A 17,703-nucleotide genomic window follows, 5' to 3' on the forward strand; every position below is an offset into this window, starting at 1 on the left:
CTTTCTCTTCTTGAATATGCATTTTTTGCATCTCACTCAGATCAGATGTTTATAAATCTCAGAAGCATGTACATCTTTACAAGAATCTTTAAGTGGTTCAAACTGAAAGAGGAATTCTCTTTTTTTTTTTTTATAGTGCACTGCATTGTTAGTGTCACAGTGCTCTCTAGATATCAGCATGCACATGCATGCAGTCATATCCTTGTATGACCTCAGGCAGCTGTGCATCTGGCAGCTAATAGTTGTGAAGTCTCGAATTTCAGCCAGCCAATCCAGGATCAGATTCCTTATCCAGCTAACCGTCAGTTGGATTTCCAGCCTGCCCGAGTTGAGTGTCCCTAAGAGAGTGTGACAGATGTCTGTGTAATGCAGAGAAACCAGGGTTCAAATGTAACTTTTAGCCACATCTTTCATTTTCGTTTGCAGCAATACTCAAAAAATGGAAAAAAAAAAATTACATATACATATATATATATATATATATGTATATGTGTATATATATATATATATATATGTGTGTGTGTATATATATGTATATGTATATATGTATACACACATTACCAGTTTTTGAACAGTAATTTTTTTGGTTTTTATAAATAATTCTCTTCTGCTCACTGAGCCTGCATTTATTTGATCGAAGATACAGCAAAAACAGTAAAATTGTAAAATATTTTTACTATTAAAAATAACTGTTTTCTATTTGAATATATTTTAAAATGTAAATTATTTCTGTGATCAAATCTACATTTTCAGCATCATTACTTAGTCTTCAGTGTCCCATGATCCTTCAGAAATCATTCTAAAATGCTGATTTTCTGTTCAAGAAACATTTTTATTTTATCAATATTTAAAACGGTTAAGTACATTTTCAGGATTCTATGATGAATAGAAAGATCCAAATATCAGCATTTATCTAAATAAAAAAGCTTTTCAACATTCAAAAGCTTAGAGTCAGTATATTTTTTGCTTAATACTTTTATTTAGCAAGGATGCTTTTTAATTGATGAAAAGTGATGATAAAGACATTTATTTCAGATAAATGCTGTCCTTCTGAACTTTCTATTCATCAAAGAAACCTGAAAAAAAAAATCTACTCAGCTGTTTTCAACATAAAATTTTGAGCAGCAAATCAGAAAATTAGATTGATTTCTGAAGGATGCTAAAAATTCAGCTTTGAAATCACAGAAAAATTACATTTTATAATGTATTAACATAGAAAAGTTATTTTAAATCGTAAAAACATTTACAATTTTACTGTTTTGCTTTACTTTGGATTAAAAAAGCAGGCTTTGTGAGCAGCAGAAGAGACTTCTTTAAAAAACATAAAAAAATCTTACGGTTCAGAAACTTTTGACTAGTAGTGTATATGTAAATATTTCAGTTTATTGAGATCTATTGGTATATTTGTGCATATCCTAAGGGAACTAAACACCCTTCTTCTTTGAGTCCTTCATCAGTTATGCATAAGCTCTATACTAATGCAAAACCAAACATCAGGAATGTTTTGGTTGTGAAAAAACGCCCAGTTATCGCACATTAGAAAATGTATCAGGTCTTGTTTACATCTACTCCTCTAAGAGTACATGCTGAGGCATCAGTCACAGGCAGGAAATGTAGTAAATGTGGGTTTCCGTTTGTTCACATCTCTTGATCTTTTTACCTTACTTGCACTCATAAAAACAGAGCTGCGTAGGTCTGTATCTAGATGATGTCAGCGAGTAGACAAAAGACCAGCTGATGCTGCAAAATGAACATCATAACACACACATTTACATAAAAACAAATTACACTTAATATACTTATACTCATGGACCCACGCATTCTCATTGTTTTGACATGTTTTGTCAAACCGCGCACTGTCACTGCACAGCTTCCTCTTCCACACTTTCTGTTTTAGGCGGGGGTTGTTACAGTCTCTGTACGCCAACACATGTATTTAGATGTTTTTAAAATAAACAATCCCAGACAATCAAACTAGTGGCTTAACTTTTTATATGGTGCCCGTGAATCACAAATGATTTTCTTCTGTCCTTCAGAAATTTCCAACCTATTAGTGATGACCACAAACCGAGAGCCCGCCCACAGAGACAACCTCAAGTCAGCCAGTTGAGTTTCCACCGCATCCTTAAGGAGGAGATTGTACAGGTGATATTTTCATGGAGTTTGAACCATGCTGTCAGTCTTTTGCATCTATTAATTTTTTTTACTGGCTATGAAACAGTTAATATTTTTATTCTACTTTTATTAAAGGGATAGTTCACCCAAAAATGAAAATTCTGTCATTAATTACTCACCCTCATGTTGTTGTAAACCTGTAAGACCTTCATCTTAAGAACGCAAATTAGGAAAATTTTTATGAAACTTTATGACCCTGCATGGACAGCAACACAATTGAAAGATTCAAGGTCCAGAAAGGTAGTAAGGATGTCTATAAATTAGTCCATGTGACATCTGTGGTTCAACCGGAATGTTATGAAGCTACTAAAAAACAACTTTATTCAACAATTTCTTCTCTTCCGTGACAAAAAGTATTCTTGTAGCTTCATAACAATATGGTTGAACCACTGATGTCACATGGACTTTTTTAACAATGTCCTTACTACCTTTGTGGGCCTTTAACATGGTAGTTGCATTGCTGTCTATGCAGGTTCAGAAAGCTCTTGGATTTCATCAAAAATATCTTAATTTGTTTAAAAAATGAACGAGGGTCTTAAAGGTTTGGAACGACATGAGGGTAATTAATGAGAGATTTTTCACTTTTGGGTGAACTATCCCTTTAAAGTATATAGACATGCGCTACAGTATAGAAATTTGGGGTTAGTAATTTAAAAAAAAAAAAAAAATACAGTAATTAATACTTAATACATAATTCGTTCTTGCTGTGAAGACATTTAAAAAGAATCTTATTAAAAAAATGTTTGTATTCATCAAATAATCCTAGCAAAAAGGATAATTTCAACAAAAATATTAAGCGGTTTTCAAAAGAGATAAATGTTTTTTGAGCACCAAATCAGCATATTAGAATTATTTCTCACTTATTTTCTGAAGAATGGCTGATGAAAATTCAGCGTTAAATTGCATTTTAAAATATATATATTTATATAGAAAGCTATTTAATTTGTAATATTTATATATTATTATATTAAAATTTTGCAGTACAACCGTTTACTGTGTTTCTCAAATAAATAAGCTTATGAGACTTTTCCAAGGCAAGGCAAGTTTATTTGTATAGCACATTTCATACACAATGGCAATTCAAAGTGCTGTACATAAAAGGAATTAAAATCATAATAGCATAAAAATCATAAATAATAATCACAACAATAAAAACAAGAGAATTTAAGAACTTTTAAGATGATTTAAAAAACTGATTTAAAATGAATTAGCACAGTAAAATGATTATACATAAAATAATGCAATCTTTTCGGACGTAGCACAAAGCCATTTTTTTATTTTTTAGTTCACATCTTTCCATCAGTGAGGATCAGATTCTGTTTACTATGTGAACTATAGGCAAGACAATTACTAAAGATGAGTGTCTGTCACTAAAATTGGATACAAAATTATATCCTATGAGTAAAAGTGTCTGTTAAAGGAGTAGGAGTAGTTTTTCTTCAGTCGTAAAGAAATAGCTTTTTGAGGAAAACATTTCATATAATGGATATGTATGGTGGCCCCTAGTTTAAACTTCCAAAATGCAGTTTAAATGCAGCTTCAAAGGGCTCTAAATGATCCCAGCCAAGAAAGAAGGGTCTTATCTAGCAAAATGATTGGTTATTTTCTAAATAAAAATTTACCCTAACTTTCATAAACAGGAATACACCAGTTCACACAGAGCTACACTTCTTTTCTAAATCTTTTTAGAAAATTACCAATCGTTTCGCTAGATAAGCCCCTTATTCCTCTGTATTGATCGTTTAGAGCCCTTTGAAGTTGCTTTTAAAGGAAAATTTTTTTTTTACTGTAAATGAGACAAACTTATATCTAAAAGCATAATTGCGACAAACGAGCCATTTTTGAGATTGACCGTGATTTCGTTTTGTTTTCAATGGCCGGTGAATGGGAATACTAAGGGCATAAATTTGAGCTCATCAAAATCGATATTTTTACAACACTAAGAAGGCTCGACACACCATGAAACTTTGCTCGAAGTATCGCCTGGGTCTCTACACATGAACTCGAGCATTGAGAACATTGTTTGTGTACACAGAGTTTACTAAAAAGAACGTTTTTGAACAACTCACTTTCACTGTTTGAGTTTCCGCTTGCGGCCGTCTTGCCAGTCAAGAGGTGTCGATCTCCGAATGTGAGGATGGATAGCTCCTAAAGCATATTTCCATATAAATGTTCGTTGTTTTGTCGCAAGTGAAAAACAATATTAACCTTCTAGTTGTAAAAAGAGCCTCATATAAGCCTAATATTTCGTCCTATGGAGTCCATTCATTCGCTTCCGGCGATCGACACATCTTGACTGGCAAGACGGCTGCGAGCAGAAACCCAAACAGTGTAAGTGAGTATTTCAAAAACTTTCTTTTTAGTAAACTCTGCGTACACAAACAATGTTCTCAATGCTCGAGTTCATGTGTAGAGACCCAGGCGATACTTCGAGCAAAGTTTCATGGTGTGTCGAGCCTTCTTAGTGTTGTAAAAATATCGATTTTGATGCGCTCAAAGTTATGCCCTTAGTACTCCCATTCACCGGCCATTGACCACAAAATGAAATCACGGTCAATCTCAAAAACAGTTCGTTTGTCGTAATTATGCTTTTGGATATAAGTTTGTCTCGTTTACAGTAAAAAAAAAAAAAAAAAACAGCCCAGGTTGCATTTTGGCAATAGTTATCCTTTAAACTGCATTTTGGAAGTTCAAACTCGGGGGCACCATAGACATCCATTATATGGGAAGAAATCCTGAAATGATTTCCTCAAAAAACTATTTTTTTTTACAACTGAAGAAAGAAAGACATGAACATCTTGGTCGACAAGGAGGTGAGTACATTACCTGTGAATTTTAGTTCCGGAAGTGAACCACTCCTTTAAATGACTACCTACTAACTGATATGTTAACCTTGCCTTTACTTGACATTGTGGTCTTATTCAGGGTGAGCATTTGGGTCGGGGCACGAGGACCAACATCTATGCTGGTATTCTAAAGCTGAAGAGTGAGGATGATGATGACATGGGAGGATATTCACAGGAGGTGAAAGTGGTCTTGAAAGTGCTGGGCTCAGGACACAGAGATATCTCTCTGGTAAGACACACGTGTGGAATTACATGACCTGTTCATGTCTAAATCAAGTTTAGCAAACAAGATTATTGATTTTAGCTGTTGTAACATAACCAGCTCCTCACAGTCTTCATCATTTGTTAGCTGCTTTGGATAATGGCCCCTGCTTAATGAATAAATGGAAACCTAATTGTGGTCATTTTCAACTGTAATGAACCATGAGGTGGTTTGAATTTAATTTTCCACATTATCTCAACTCCCAGTATTCTGGGAGAGGTAGTTACTTTTTTTAATTGTTAATAGTACGTCTTGGTCTCTGTCTCCCCTCAGGCTTTCTTTGAGACGGCTAGCACGATGCGACAGATCTCTCATAAACACATCGCCCTGCTCTACGGAGTGTGTGTTCGCCATCAGGAAAGTAAGTATCCTACTCACACTTGTCTCTGGTTTGTAGCTAGTTTGGCCTTCAACCTGTTATGTGATACTGACAATGAATGGATGTCATTTAAAAAAGGCTGGAATACACAACATGACTTTTAAAGGAGAGTTCACCCAAAAATGAAAATTCTATCATTAATTAATCACCCTCATGTTGTTCCAAACCTGAGAGATTTCTGTCCCTGCATAGACAGCAACACAACTAAAACATTCAAGGCCCAGAAAGATAGTAAGGACATTGGTGAAATAGTCAATGTGACATCTGTGGTTCAACCGTAATGTTATAAACATGACATCTGTTTCCAAGAAGAGGACATATATCTTAAAATCTGCGCAAGAACTTTTGGTTCTGTTTTATTCTGTTCTATTATAGTTTTGCATTACAAGTATGAGAAATAGGTCATTCGTTTTTAGCTTGTTGAATTGGAACCAGCAATTGTACTAGTCACTGGTGCAAAAGCAATTCATTTAATTACAAAGACAACATAGACGTTGTCATTCTCTGCCTGAGCGTGTAAATCTGGCACACTAGCAGTGTTATATTTCCAAGAGGGGAAAAAAAACATTTCCTTGTCGCTAGAAAATCAGAGAAATCAAACAATAAATCTTTGCTTTATAAGGAGGAATGTAGTGTTAAATGAGAAGGTATTAACATACAACTCTAGTCTAACAGGATAAAAGTTTTGCTTTATGCTTCTGTTGCATGTAAGTGTTTCATAAATGCTATTTTTGTGAGAAGGAAGCTGCTAGCAAACAAAATTCTAGTCGATTGTTAAGCAAAGTCTGCAAGTTAGATATTTAATTGCAAAATAAACTTCCTGGTTCATTGAGCAACAAACCTAAATACTCTGGGGATAACCGCCCATGTGCACGCGATGGGTGTGTCTGCTTGTTTGCGAAGAAGAATTTGCATATGTGAGCAGGAACGGTGTCTGTGTGTCAGAGGAAGAGAAATTGATAACTGTGCTCATTTGCATTAAATAACACGTGCCTCACTCTCCCTTTCTCTCTGTTTGTAGATATCATGGTGGAGGAATTTGTTCAGTACGGTCCTCTGGATCTGTTCATGCGCAGACAGAGCACACCTCTCAGCACCGCATGGAAGTTCCAGGTTGCCAAACAGTTGGCTTGCGCCCTTGGCTATCTGGTAAAGAAACAAACATATAACAAATGCACTTTGCCATACTTTTTGTATAATGGGTGCTGTATATTCAGTTTTGCATCACTAGAATAACTTGCATTACAAATGATATTGGATTAGAAAACAGTATACAGTTGAAGTCAAAAATTTGCATACACCTTACCGAATCAGCGAAATGTTAATTAACCAAAATAATAGGGATCATACATTTTTTTATTTAGTACTAACCTGAATAAGATATTTCACATAAAAGATGTTTACATATAGTTTACAATAGAAAATAATAGTTGAATTTATAAAAATGACCCTGTTCAAAAGTTTACATACACTTGATTCTTTTTCTTTTTTTTATGATAGTTGTTCATGAGCCCATTGTTTGTCCTAAACAGTTGAATTGCCCATTGTTCTTCAGAAAAATCCTTCAGGTTCCACAAGTTCTTTGGTTTTCCAGCATTTTTGTGTATTTGAACCCTTTCTAACAATCACTGTATGAATTTGAGATCCATCTTTTCACACTGAGGACAACTGAGTGACTCATATGCAACTATTACAGAAGGTTCAAATGTTCACTGATGCTCAAGAAGGAAACATGCTGCAGGATGGGAACTTTTTGAATTTGAAGATCAGGGTAAATTTAACTTATTTTGTCCTCTGGGAAACATGCAAGTAGGTGAACGGCAGTACTAAATGAAAAAATATGATATTTAGGCAAAATATGAAAAATGTACACATCTTGTACCCCTGGCTCCTAATGCATCATGTTTCCTTCTAAAGCATCAGTGAGCGTTTGGACCTTCTGTAATAGTTGCTTATGAGTCCTTCAGTTGTCCTCAGTGTGAACAGATGGATCTCAAAATCATACAGTCATTGTTGAAAAGGGTTTAACACAAATACACAAAAATGCTGAAAAACCAAAGAATTTGTGGGAACTGAAGGATTTTTCTGAAGAACAGCAGACAGTTTAACTCCTTAGGACAAACAATGAATTTATGAGCAACTATCACTTAACAAAAAAAACGCAACACAATTTTTAAAAATTCAACTATTGTTTTCTCTATTGGACTATATGTAAATGTCTTTTATGTTATATTATTCAGGTCAGTACTAAATAAAAATAACATGCATTTTGTACGATCCCTCTTATTTTGGTAAAATAATTAACATTTCAGAGATTCTGGAAGGTGTATGTAAACTTTTGACTTCAACTATGACATGTATCTAATTTGTTCTGTTAAGCAACAGTGTATCGTATCAGTAAAAGTTAATACAAAATGTGAATAATGTGATTGTTGTGTGTATCCTCTAGGAGGATAAGAAGCTGGTTCATGGATATGTCTGCAGTAAGAACATTCTGGTGGCTCGAGATGGTCTGGATGGAGAGGGAGGACCCTTTATCAAGCTGAGTGACCCTGGCATACCCATTACTGTCCTTAGCAGAGAAGGTGAGAGATTCATTATGACCACCTTATTACGGAATATAAACATTCAAACATGTATTACGACATGATCATAACAGAACGTTAAATGGATGGTTCACCCAAAAATTAAAATTGTCAATTATTACTCACCTTTATGTCGTTCTAAACCCATAAGACCTTTGTTCATCTTCGGGAATTAAGATATTTTTGAGGAAATCCGAGAGCTTTCTGACCCTGAAATGTAGTAAAGATATCGTTAAAATAGTCTACACCATAATTTTATGAAGCTATGAGAATACTTCTTGTGCGCAAAGAAAACGAAAATAATGACTTTATTCAACAATTTCTTATATTAAATATTAATGTAAATATGTACATTACTGCCCACATGAAGTTGAAAGATTTTGTACCATATGCATTAGAATAGTCTTGTGTATAGAAGAGTTTTATGGGTAAAATGTCAAGTGTTATTGAGTGTCTTTCCAGGATAAATGCATCTGAGTCAGTGCGGTGTATTTGATAGTTGGGCTCTATTGGACTGTGAAAATGGACTGCTCGGAAAAGATAACTGACAGGAATTTTGTTGGCTGATATCCAGCTCAGCTCCCTGAAGCGCTTTTAGAGACCAGAAAAGCTCTTTGTTTGCTGTGTGCCAGGGACTGTTACAGGAAAGACAGGTTGTGTGTTTTTTTGGGGTTGTGGTGTGCGTGCTCGAGAGAGAGGGGAATGAAAGGGGCACAGAGAGGGATTGAGATGTGGCATACAACAAAGTTTTGCAGAGAGATCATGTGTTAGATAAAATGCCCTTTTAAAAAGACAGCAAAGGTGAGTGTTGACACTTCACTGTGTTTGAATGAGGAAATGATTGTGGAAACCCCCTAAAATGAAGATTATTTAACCTGTAAAACACAGCTTGGTTGTTTGATTTACTTGATTTAAAAAAATCCAGTCTTATGTTGTTCATACATGAAAATGTGCTTTGCGTGTGTCTACAGAGTGTGTGGACAGGATTCCTTGGATTGCTCCCGAGTGCGTACAGGACACGGCTAATCTGAGCATAGCAGCGGATAAATGGGGCTTTGGGACAACTCTGTGGGAGATCTGTTACAACGGAGAGATTCCTCTCAAAGACAAAAAGCTTACAGAGGTAACAGCATACACACACACACTGTTTGACACTTGTATGTTTTGGCGTTACCTTTCTGTGCTGATAATTGATTTATTTTTCTTGTTTGTCTTCTCTCTGAGCAGAAGGAGAGGTTTTATGCAGCGCAGTGTCAACTGGCTACACCTGACTGCGATGAGCTGGCCAAACTCATGACCCACTGTATGACCTACGACCCTCGACAGAGACTCTTCTTCAGAGCCATCGTCAGAGACATTGACGTGGTGGAGAAACAGAGTAAGGAAAAGGAATCAGCACAAACAGATAAACACTAGTTATTAAAATGTTACCTATTGATACCAAAATAATACATTTCTTAACTTCCTTATTCTCCATACTGACCTCTTGTGGTTAGTACCCGAAGCTACATTCATCTTGCTAAAAGTGATAAATGTGTTTTTATTTCTGAAGTCCATTTTTAATTTTTGCCAAGGCTTCTTTCACCTACACTATCGTTCAGAAGATCGGGGCTAGTTTTTTTTTTTTTTAAGAAATAATACTTTTATTTAGCAAAGACACATTAAACTTATCAGAATTGATGATGAAAACATATAAACAGATTATAATGTTACAATAATCTTTAAAAAAATCTATTTCAAATAAATGCTGTTCTTTTGAACTTTCTATTCATCAAAGAATTCAGAAGAAGTGTATTATGGTTTCCACACAAATGTTAAGCAGCGTAAGACTGCAATTCTGTTTTTCCAAATTCCTTTTTTTGCCGTTTTATTTTTCTGGATTGCATTTTTCTCAAAATTTTGATGGTTAAATGAAAAAAAAAAAATTCATATAAAATCCTGTCTAAATAATTGAAATCCACAATTTAACAGCTATTTATTAAATGTTTAACAAAATCATGTTTTTAAGGCCTTTTAAAAAGTTTTATTTTTTTCTCAAATTCAGTTTTGTAACAAATTCTGTTTTCTATAAATCAAATAAAAAAACATCTCTAATTAATTTGTTTTGTAAAAATAAAAAATATATTTATTTATTTATTTCAGAAATACAGTGTGTGTTTACATTCTGGTAAATCTTTATCTAAATTGCTTAAAGAATGTTTTAATAATCATTTTTATCAGTAGGAGTACTAACAATAAATTAACTTGAAGAAACAGAAATGTTTCTTCAGAATGTATTAAACTTAACTTTTATTTTGATAGGTTTCTGTGAAGACCTTTAAGTTTATGTTTGTATACGTTTGTATACAATAGTTTTTTTTGTTTTTTTTAAAGAAATGGTAAATTTCTCATGAAGTGACACTCAGAGGAGTTCTAGAGATTTTGTTTATGTGTTAAAATTGAGGAGGCAGGGCCTGAAAACACTGCAAGCATGTTTTCCAAAATATGGAAAATACTGTGACATTCGACGTTATACAGTAAATTCCATTTTTATGAATAGACTTTGTCCGGGTTTTCCACATCGGGCAAGTCATAGGGCCCTACTGGAGTATGGCTGTTGAAAATTCAACTTTGCCATCACACGAATAAAATACATTTGAATATACAGCATTAAAATTGAAAACATGTTCTCTTAAATTAGAACGATATTTCACAATATCACTGTTACACTGTATTTTTGATTAAACAAATGCGGTATTGCTGCACATAAGAGATCTTACACACCCCAATATTTTAGATCAGTTTCAGATCAGTCTTATATATGACCATTTCCATGCTTGCAAAATTAAAGTTTTGCTACTGTACCTTTAAGATTTCTATATGTTTAAGACCTATGTGAGATCAACTAGTCTACACTAGTACTGTACTGTTGTAGTTTACTCATTTTACTTCTTTTTTTTTTTTCTTTTTAGACCCATCTATACAACCTGTTCCCATGCTAGAGGTGGACCCTACCGTGTTTGAGAAGAGGTTCCTCAAAAAGATCAGAGACCTTGGAGAGGTATTTACTTTCTCTGTGTGCCTACATGTGTTGTGTCTTTAAACGTATCAAGATCAAACTTCTTATCGTTTCACTGACCATCTCCTGTTCATCCTTGTGTTTTCAGGGTCATTTTGGAAAGGTGGAGTTGTGCAGGTATGACCCACGGGGGGATCGGACCGGAGAGCTGGTAGCTGTGAAGTCTCTAAAGCCGGAGAACCGGGAAGAGCAGAACAGTAACCTGTGGCGTGAGATTCACATCCTGAGAGAACTTTACCACGAGAACATTGTCAAATATAAGGGCATCTGCCATGAAGAGGGTAAGCAGCATAAATAAAAAAACACTGTAATGGCTTTTGGTGCCAAATGCATGAGTTGATGAGTGTATCTTTCCATATTTTTTTGTTTTAAGGTGGGAGATCTATTAAGCTCATCATGGAGTTTTTGCCAGCAGGCAGTCTGAAGGAATACCTCCCCAGAAACAAATCTCAAATAGACATTAAAACCCTGCTCAGCTATGCTGTACAGATCTGCCAGGTAACATCACATTTGAGTGGGTTATGATGCACTAGTTGACCAAAATGGTGGCTATTTTTGGTATTTTTACTTCTAAAAACAGACTCACTGAATGTGTTTCATGTAATGAAATAAAAAAACAGAAATAATCACAAACAAAAGGACTATTCACACAAGAGCAAAACAAAAAGTGCTCTATGTGATCATGAGATTTAAAGGATTAGTTCACTTTCACGATAAAAAAAAATCCTGTAATTGACTTACCGCTGTCATTCAAGATGTTCATGTCTTTCTGTGTTCAGTCGAAAAGAAATTAAGGTTTTTAAGAAAAACATTTCAGGATTTTTCCCATATAGTGGACTTCAGTGGGAGCCAATGTGTTGAAAGTCCAAATTGCCGTTTTAATGCAGCTTCAAAGGGCTCTAAACAATCCCAGCCAAGGAATAAGGGTCTTATATAGCAAAAATTGTCTGTCATTTTCTAAAAAAAAAATAAATAAATAAAATTATTATACTTTTTAACCACAAATGCTTGCCTATTACCCCATATAGCATATATTTTCTCATATAGTTCTCATAATAACCAATACTTAGTGATATATTCATTTATAAATATTATGTCCAGTTTGTCAACAGTTGTTTTCCACATTGCTTATTTTTGCTCTGCTTGTTTGTTATCCTTATGGCCTTGTACTCAGTGTCCAACAATAACAACAGCTGCTTACAGTGATCCTTTGTGCTCTCATGCTCTGGGTTTCTAAGCCCATATGTTCTGTTTGAAATACAGACCTGCGTTGTAACATTATGCTCACCCCTGCTGTTTTTTGACCTTTTACTCCAGGGAATGGACTACCTGGGCTCTCGCAACTATATCCACAGAGACCTGGCAGCCCGAAATGTTCTGGTAGAGAATGAAAACACGGTAAAGATTGGAGACTTCGGCCTGACCAAAAGCATTAAGGATAATGAGGGTTATTACACTGTGAAAGACGATCTGGACAGTCCGGTGTTCTGGTAAGAATCACTCATGAGAGTCCCTGCTGTGTACAGCAATGACCAAGTACATTAAACTAGATCTCCATTAAATCTAATATGAACCATGTGGGTTGGTGATGCCATGTATCATCATCCATTATTGTATTGCGTATAATGGTGAAATTCCCTTGGGAAATCCACTTTGTAATGATTTCTTTCTTCATTTTCCAAGGTATGCTCCAGAGTGCCTGATCCACTGCAAGTTCTACAGGGCATCTGACGTTTGGTCCTTTGGAGTGACCATGTATGAGCTGCTCACTTACTGTGATACCTCATGCAGCCCTATGTCGGTAAGTGGACAATCAGATGTTTTTAGCTCAGCCACAAAAGCCTTAAAGGAATAGTTCACTCAAAAATTAAAATTCGGTTATCAATTATTTACCCTCATATCTTTCTAAACCCGTAAGACCTTCATTCATCTTCGGAACACAAATTAAGATATTTTGGTGAAAACCGAGAGCTTTCTGATTCTGCATAGACTGCAATGCAACTAAAATGTTTAAGGCCCAGAAAGGTAGTAAGGACATTGATAAAATCGTCTATGTGACATCAGTGGTTCAACTGTAATGTTATAAAGCTATGAGAACACTTGCGCAACACTTGTGCGCAAAGAAACAAAAATAATGACTTTATATAGTAATGACTTTGTTTTTTATATTTATACACTACCAGTCAAAGGTTTTTGAACAGTAAGATTTTGAATGTTTCTTCTGCTCACCAAGCCTGCATTTATTTAATCCAAAATACAGCAAAAACAGTAAAATTTTGAAAAAAAATTTATATTTAAAATAACTGCTTTCTATTTGAATACATTTTAAAATGTAATTTATTCCTGTGATCAAAGCTAAGTTTTCAGCATCATTACTTCAGTCTTAAGTGTCACATGATCCTTCAGAAATCTAATTCTAATATGCTGATTTGCTGTTCAAGAAGCGTTTTTTATTTTTATTATTATCAGTATTTAAAACAGTTGAGTACGTTTTTTCAGGATTCTTTGATGAATAGAAAGATCCAAAGATCAGCATTTATCTGAAAAAAAAAAGCTTGATGATAAAGACATTTATAATGTTACAAAATATTTAGATTGCAGATAAACACTGTTCTTCTGAAAAAAATCTTATTCGGCTGTTTTCAACATCATAATAATAAATAAATAAATGTTTTTGAGCAGCAAATCAGAATATTAGAATGATTGCTGAAGGATCAAGTGACTGGAGTATGAGATGCTAAAAATTCAGCTTTGAAACCACAGGAATAAATAACATTTTAAAATATATTCAAATAGAAAACAGTTATTTTAAGTTTTAAATTTTACTGATTTTACTGTACTTTGGATCAAATAAACGTAGACTTGGTGAGCAGAAGAGAGAGAGAGAGAGAAAAAAAATCTTACTGTTCAAAAACTTTTGATTGGTAGTGTATATTTGAGTTACCTTTTTATTTCATTAAGAAACACATTATGAAAATGTGTTATTATGGTTTTAGTTTAGTAACAGTAAAAATAAGGTGAAAATAAGGCATGCATTAAAAGGAATACGGGAGAAAAAATACCACGTATATAACAGCTGCACTTAGACTTCTGTAATTATCTTAATGCAAATGTTTATGTAAATATTTCCTTATGTAAGTGTTTTACTTTTGATTGCATTTCTAATTCAGTGTTTGATTATAAACAACAGGGGGGTAATACAGATTGATTGCAAGCAAAACTAAGCACTTCTAGCCCACTTATTAGAAAGGCCATGTTCATTTCTGTAGGCTGAAAGAAGCCCTTGTTTAGGAGGTGCTGGTGAGTCTGGTTCTTCTCTCTCTGTCTCTGAGAACATGGCAGATGGTGCCAGTCTGTGCCCACAGTGGCAGATGTCTAACCCAACGGCTGTGGTAGACGTCTGCACACCCATCCCCACTTTTTTTTTTCTGTATGCCACTTTTGGAGGAAATGTTGTTATTGAGGGATTTGTCGGATTTTCACATTGTACACAATGCAGACGCACAGTGTAATGCTTCTTCACTGTCTTAAAGCATTAAAGGGTTAAAGGTGGTTTGCTAGAGGTAACGTGGATGAATGTTTAATACCTTAGTGCTTATAGTGAATTAGGCCAGTGACTCAACTTTTCTCCACCCCCACAGGTGTTCCTTAAGATGATTGGCCCAACACATGGCCAGATGACTGTTACCCGATTGGTCAAAGTGCTGGAGGAGGGAAAGAGACTTCCAAAACCAGACGGCTGCTCAGACAGGGTAATATATAGCTTTACTAAAACAAAATGGTAGTGCATGACCTTCAAAAGTTGTTTTAATATTGTGAAATATTATTGCATTTTAAAATAGTGATTTTCTATTTTAATATACTTTAAATTATATTTTTTTCCAGTGATGCAAAGAAGAATTTTCAGCATCTTTACTCTAGTCCTTAGTGTGACATGATCCTACAGAAATCATTCTAATATGCTGATTTATTATCAATGTTGGAAACAGTGCATGTTAATATGTTTGTTTGGAACCTGTGATACTTTATTCAGGATTCTTTGATGAATAAAACGTTAAAAAGAACATCATTTATTTAAAAAAGAAGTATTTTGTAACAATATACAGTACCATTCAAAGTTTAAGGGTCAGTACTTTTTTTTTCCTTTGAATGAAATGAATACTTTTATTCAGCAAGGGTGTGTTAAACTGATCAGAAGTGATAGTAAAGACTTATATTGTTAGGAAAGATTTATATTTTGAATAAAAGCTGTTCTTTTTAACTTTTTATTCATCAAAGAAGCCTAAAAAAAAGTATCACAGATTCCAAAAAAAAATAGTAAGCAGCACAACTGTTTCCCACACTGATAATAAATCAGCATTTCAGAATGATTTCTAAAGGATCGTGTGACACTGAAGACTAGAGTAATAATGCTGATTCAAATTCAGCTTTGCATTACAAGAATAAATTATATTTTAAAGTATATTCAAATAGAAACACTATTTTAAATTGCAATTTTTAATCAAATAAGCACAGCCTTGATGAGCAGAAAAGGCTTCTTTAAAAACATTAAAAATCTTACTAACCCCAAACTTTTGAACAGCAGTGTATGTTACAGATCATATTAGTAATAGTATAATAATATTGTGCTTAAAGTAATATCTGAGATCTTAAGTAATGATAGAGAATTCTAAGGAATTCTAGTCCCCACCCACACATGCAACGGAAGTCTAAGGAGCGACCGTTGCTCCATAGACGTCCATTAGATGTCAAGGTGTTTTAACTGTCAACAGTTTTACAAACTGTCAAACTTCCCATATGTGGTAACTGACAGTAATATTAGCTCTTTGAGCAAACATAATTCCTAAATTTAATTTATTTGCATAAATTGTGTTAACGTGTTGTTGTTTTTAACCTGTTATTTATTTGCTTTTTAATTGTTTTTTACAATATTTACAAACCCCTTTGCTGTCATACTTTGGTTGTAAATCCTGCCACAGGATATTCCCTCCTTTATGAATTGTGGAATCGCACGTTTTTTTCTTTTGTGATGGCTCAGGGTTGGATGATTAAACCGCAGGTATGAGGTGCGCTCCAGGGCTTGTGTCTGATTGTAATCTTTCGTGTTTTGACAGTTGTACAGTCTGATGAGGAGATGCTGGGAGGCGACACCTGAAAAACGGATCGACTTCAAAAGCCTGATTGCCGACTTTCAGCAGATGATTGAAAATCAGTAACTCTGGAAATAAGACGGGATGCAGACTCTGCCTCGTTTGGTCCCAAAGAGACAAAGCCCTACACATCCCAAGAAAAAAAAGCCTAATTGTGCATTGTAGCACTATTTTAATATACTCTCCTTCCCACACTTTATGACCTCATAATGATAAACTGCAGATAAACTTTTGAAATAGCCAAAACCAGAACCACTGAAGTGGACAGTTAGACGTTGTCCAGCCGGTATCTCTGAATATGCAAATATGTAACTGCCAGTCTCGAGTCGCTCATGTTTCTCTTCAAGTTCAAATGCAGACTCGTATCACTCTCAGCTTCATATCGTGCCTCAGTGTCACAGCAGCCACCATGATGCATGTATGAAAAACCCATTATTTCCCAAGGTGCATTACAGCATGCACATCGTGAGGCGTATGCAACAACAGAGACGTGATAAAAGAAGACTGTTGTTCTTTGGAAGACGAGGAACGTGTCAGAATGTAGATTTGGAGCTTTGATGAGTGAATGTCAAGTGGATCGTACCCCTTCTCATGAGACGATTGACGTGCAAAGTATGTTATGCACTCAAAGATTGTAAGTTTGTCCTACTTGGAGCGGACAGCTGTCCTCCTTGGAAAATTCCAAACGTGCTGGATTACCGGAGAACTTTGAAACAGCATGCGCCGGTCAAGATGCCACATTCAAATAGCTGCACTTCCTCTCTGAGCTTCACATTTGCCATGGAAAACTGAAGAGGAGGATTCTGAGAATGTGGAAGGAGAACATGGGTTTAATAAAATGCCTCAAATGGCCACTAGGGGGCAATAGAGCTTATGAAATATCTAAAATAATTCATATTTTATGTTGTGCAAATATATTCCAGACTTCGCTAACTTTCACAAACTGAATTAATCGTGTCCCAAGAATACCTTAGTATTTTATCTGTTCCTTTTTTTTTTATCAAAATGGAATTAAAATGTGATTAACAGAAGTGCAACATGCAGATATTTTGTCATTGTCTACAACAAGATGGATGCTGATGGTGAAGAGAAGGATCAGGATGTATACACTGAAATTAGTTTAGCATCTTAAAAGCCTTAGCTGTTATTCATATAGCTAAAAGAAGACTAGATATTCAAAGAGGCACTAATTCCCATTTGATTATCAGATTATGGTTAATCCTCACACATGGTTCCTGAAAAGGGAAA

General features: G+C 34.9%; 1 protein-coding gene across 1 annotated transcript in view; it reads left to right on the forward strand.

The window, feature by feature from the left end:
• The window catches only part of jak1 (Janus kinase 1), a 33,897-nt gene extending 16,393 nt beyond the window's left edge, over positions 1-17,504 (forward strand). The window contains 16 exon segments of the mRNA XM_073852548.1: positions 217-301; positions 2,037-2,075; positions 2,078-2,145; positions 5,101-5,250; positions 5,557-5,644; positions 6,684-6,811; positions 8,112-8,247; positions 9,219-9,370; positions 9,475-9,625; positions 11,199-11,287; positions 11,394-11,586; positions 11,679-11,803; positions 12,623-12,795; positions 12,989-13,106; positions 14,947-15,057; positions 16,420-17,504. Coding sequence (XP_073708649.1) covers positions 217-301; positions 2,037-2,075; positions 2,078-2,145; positions 5,101-5,250; positions 5,557-5,644; positions 6,684-6,811; positions 8,112-8,247; positions 9,219-9,370; positions 9,475-9,625; positions 11,199-11,287; positions 11,394-11,586; positions 11,679-11,803; positions 12,623-12,795; positions 12,989-13,106; positions 14,947-15,057; positions 16,420-16,521 — 1,908 coding nt within the window. The 3' untranslated portion in view covers positions 16,522-17,504.
• Positions 17,505-17,703: the final 199 nt, after the last annotated feature.

The sequence above is a fragment of the Garra rufa genome, chromosome 12, assembly GCF_049309525.1.
Source record: "Garra rufa chromosome 12, GarRuf1.0, whole genome shotgun sequence".
Classification (NCBI taxonomy): domain Eukaryota; kingdom Metazoa; phylum Chordata; class Actinopteri; order Cypriniformes; family Cyprinidae; genus Garra; species Garra rufa.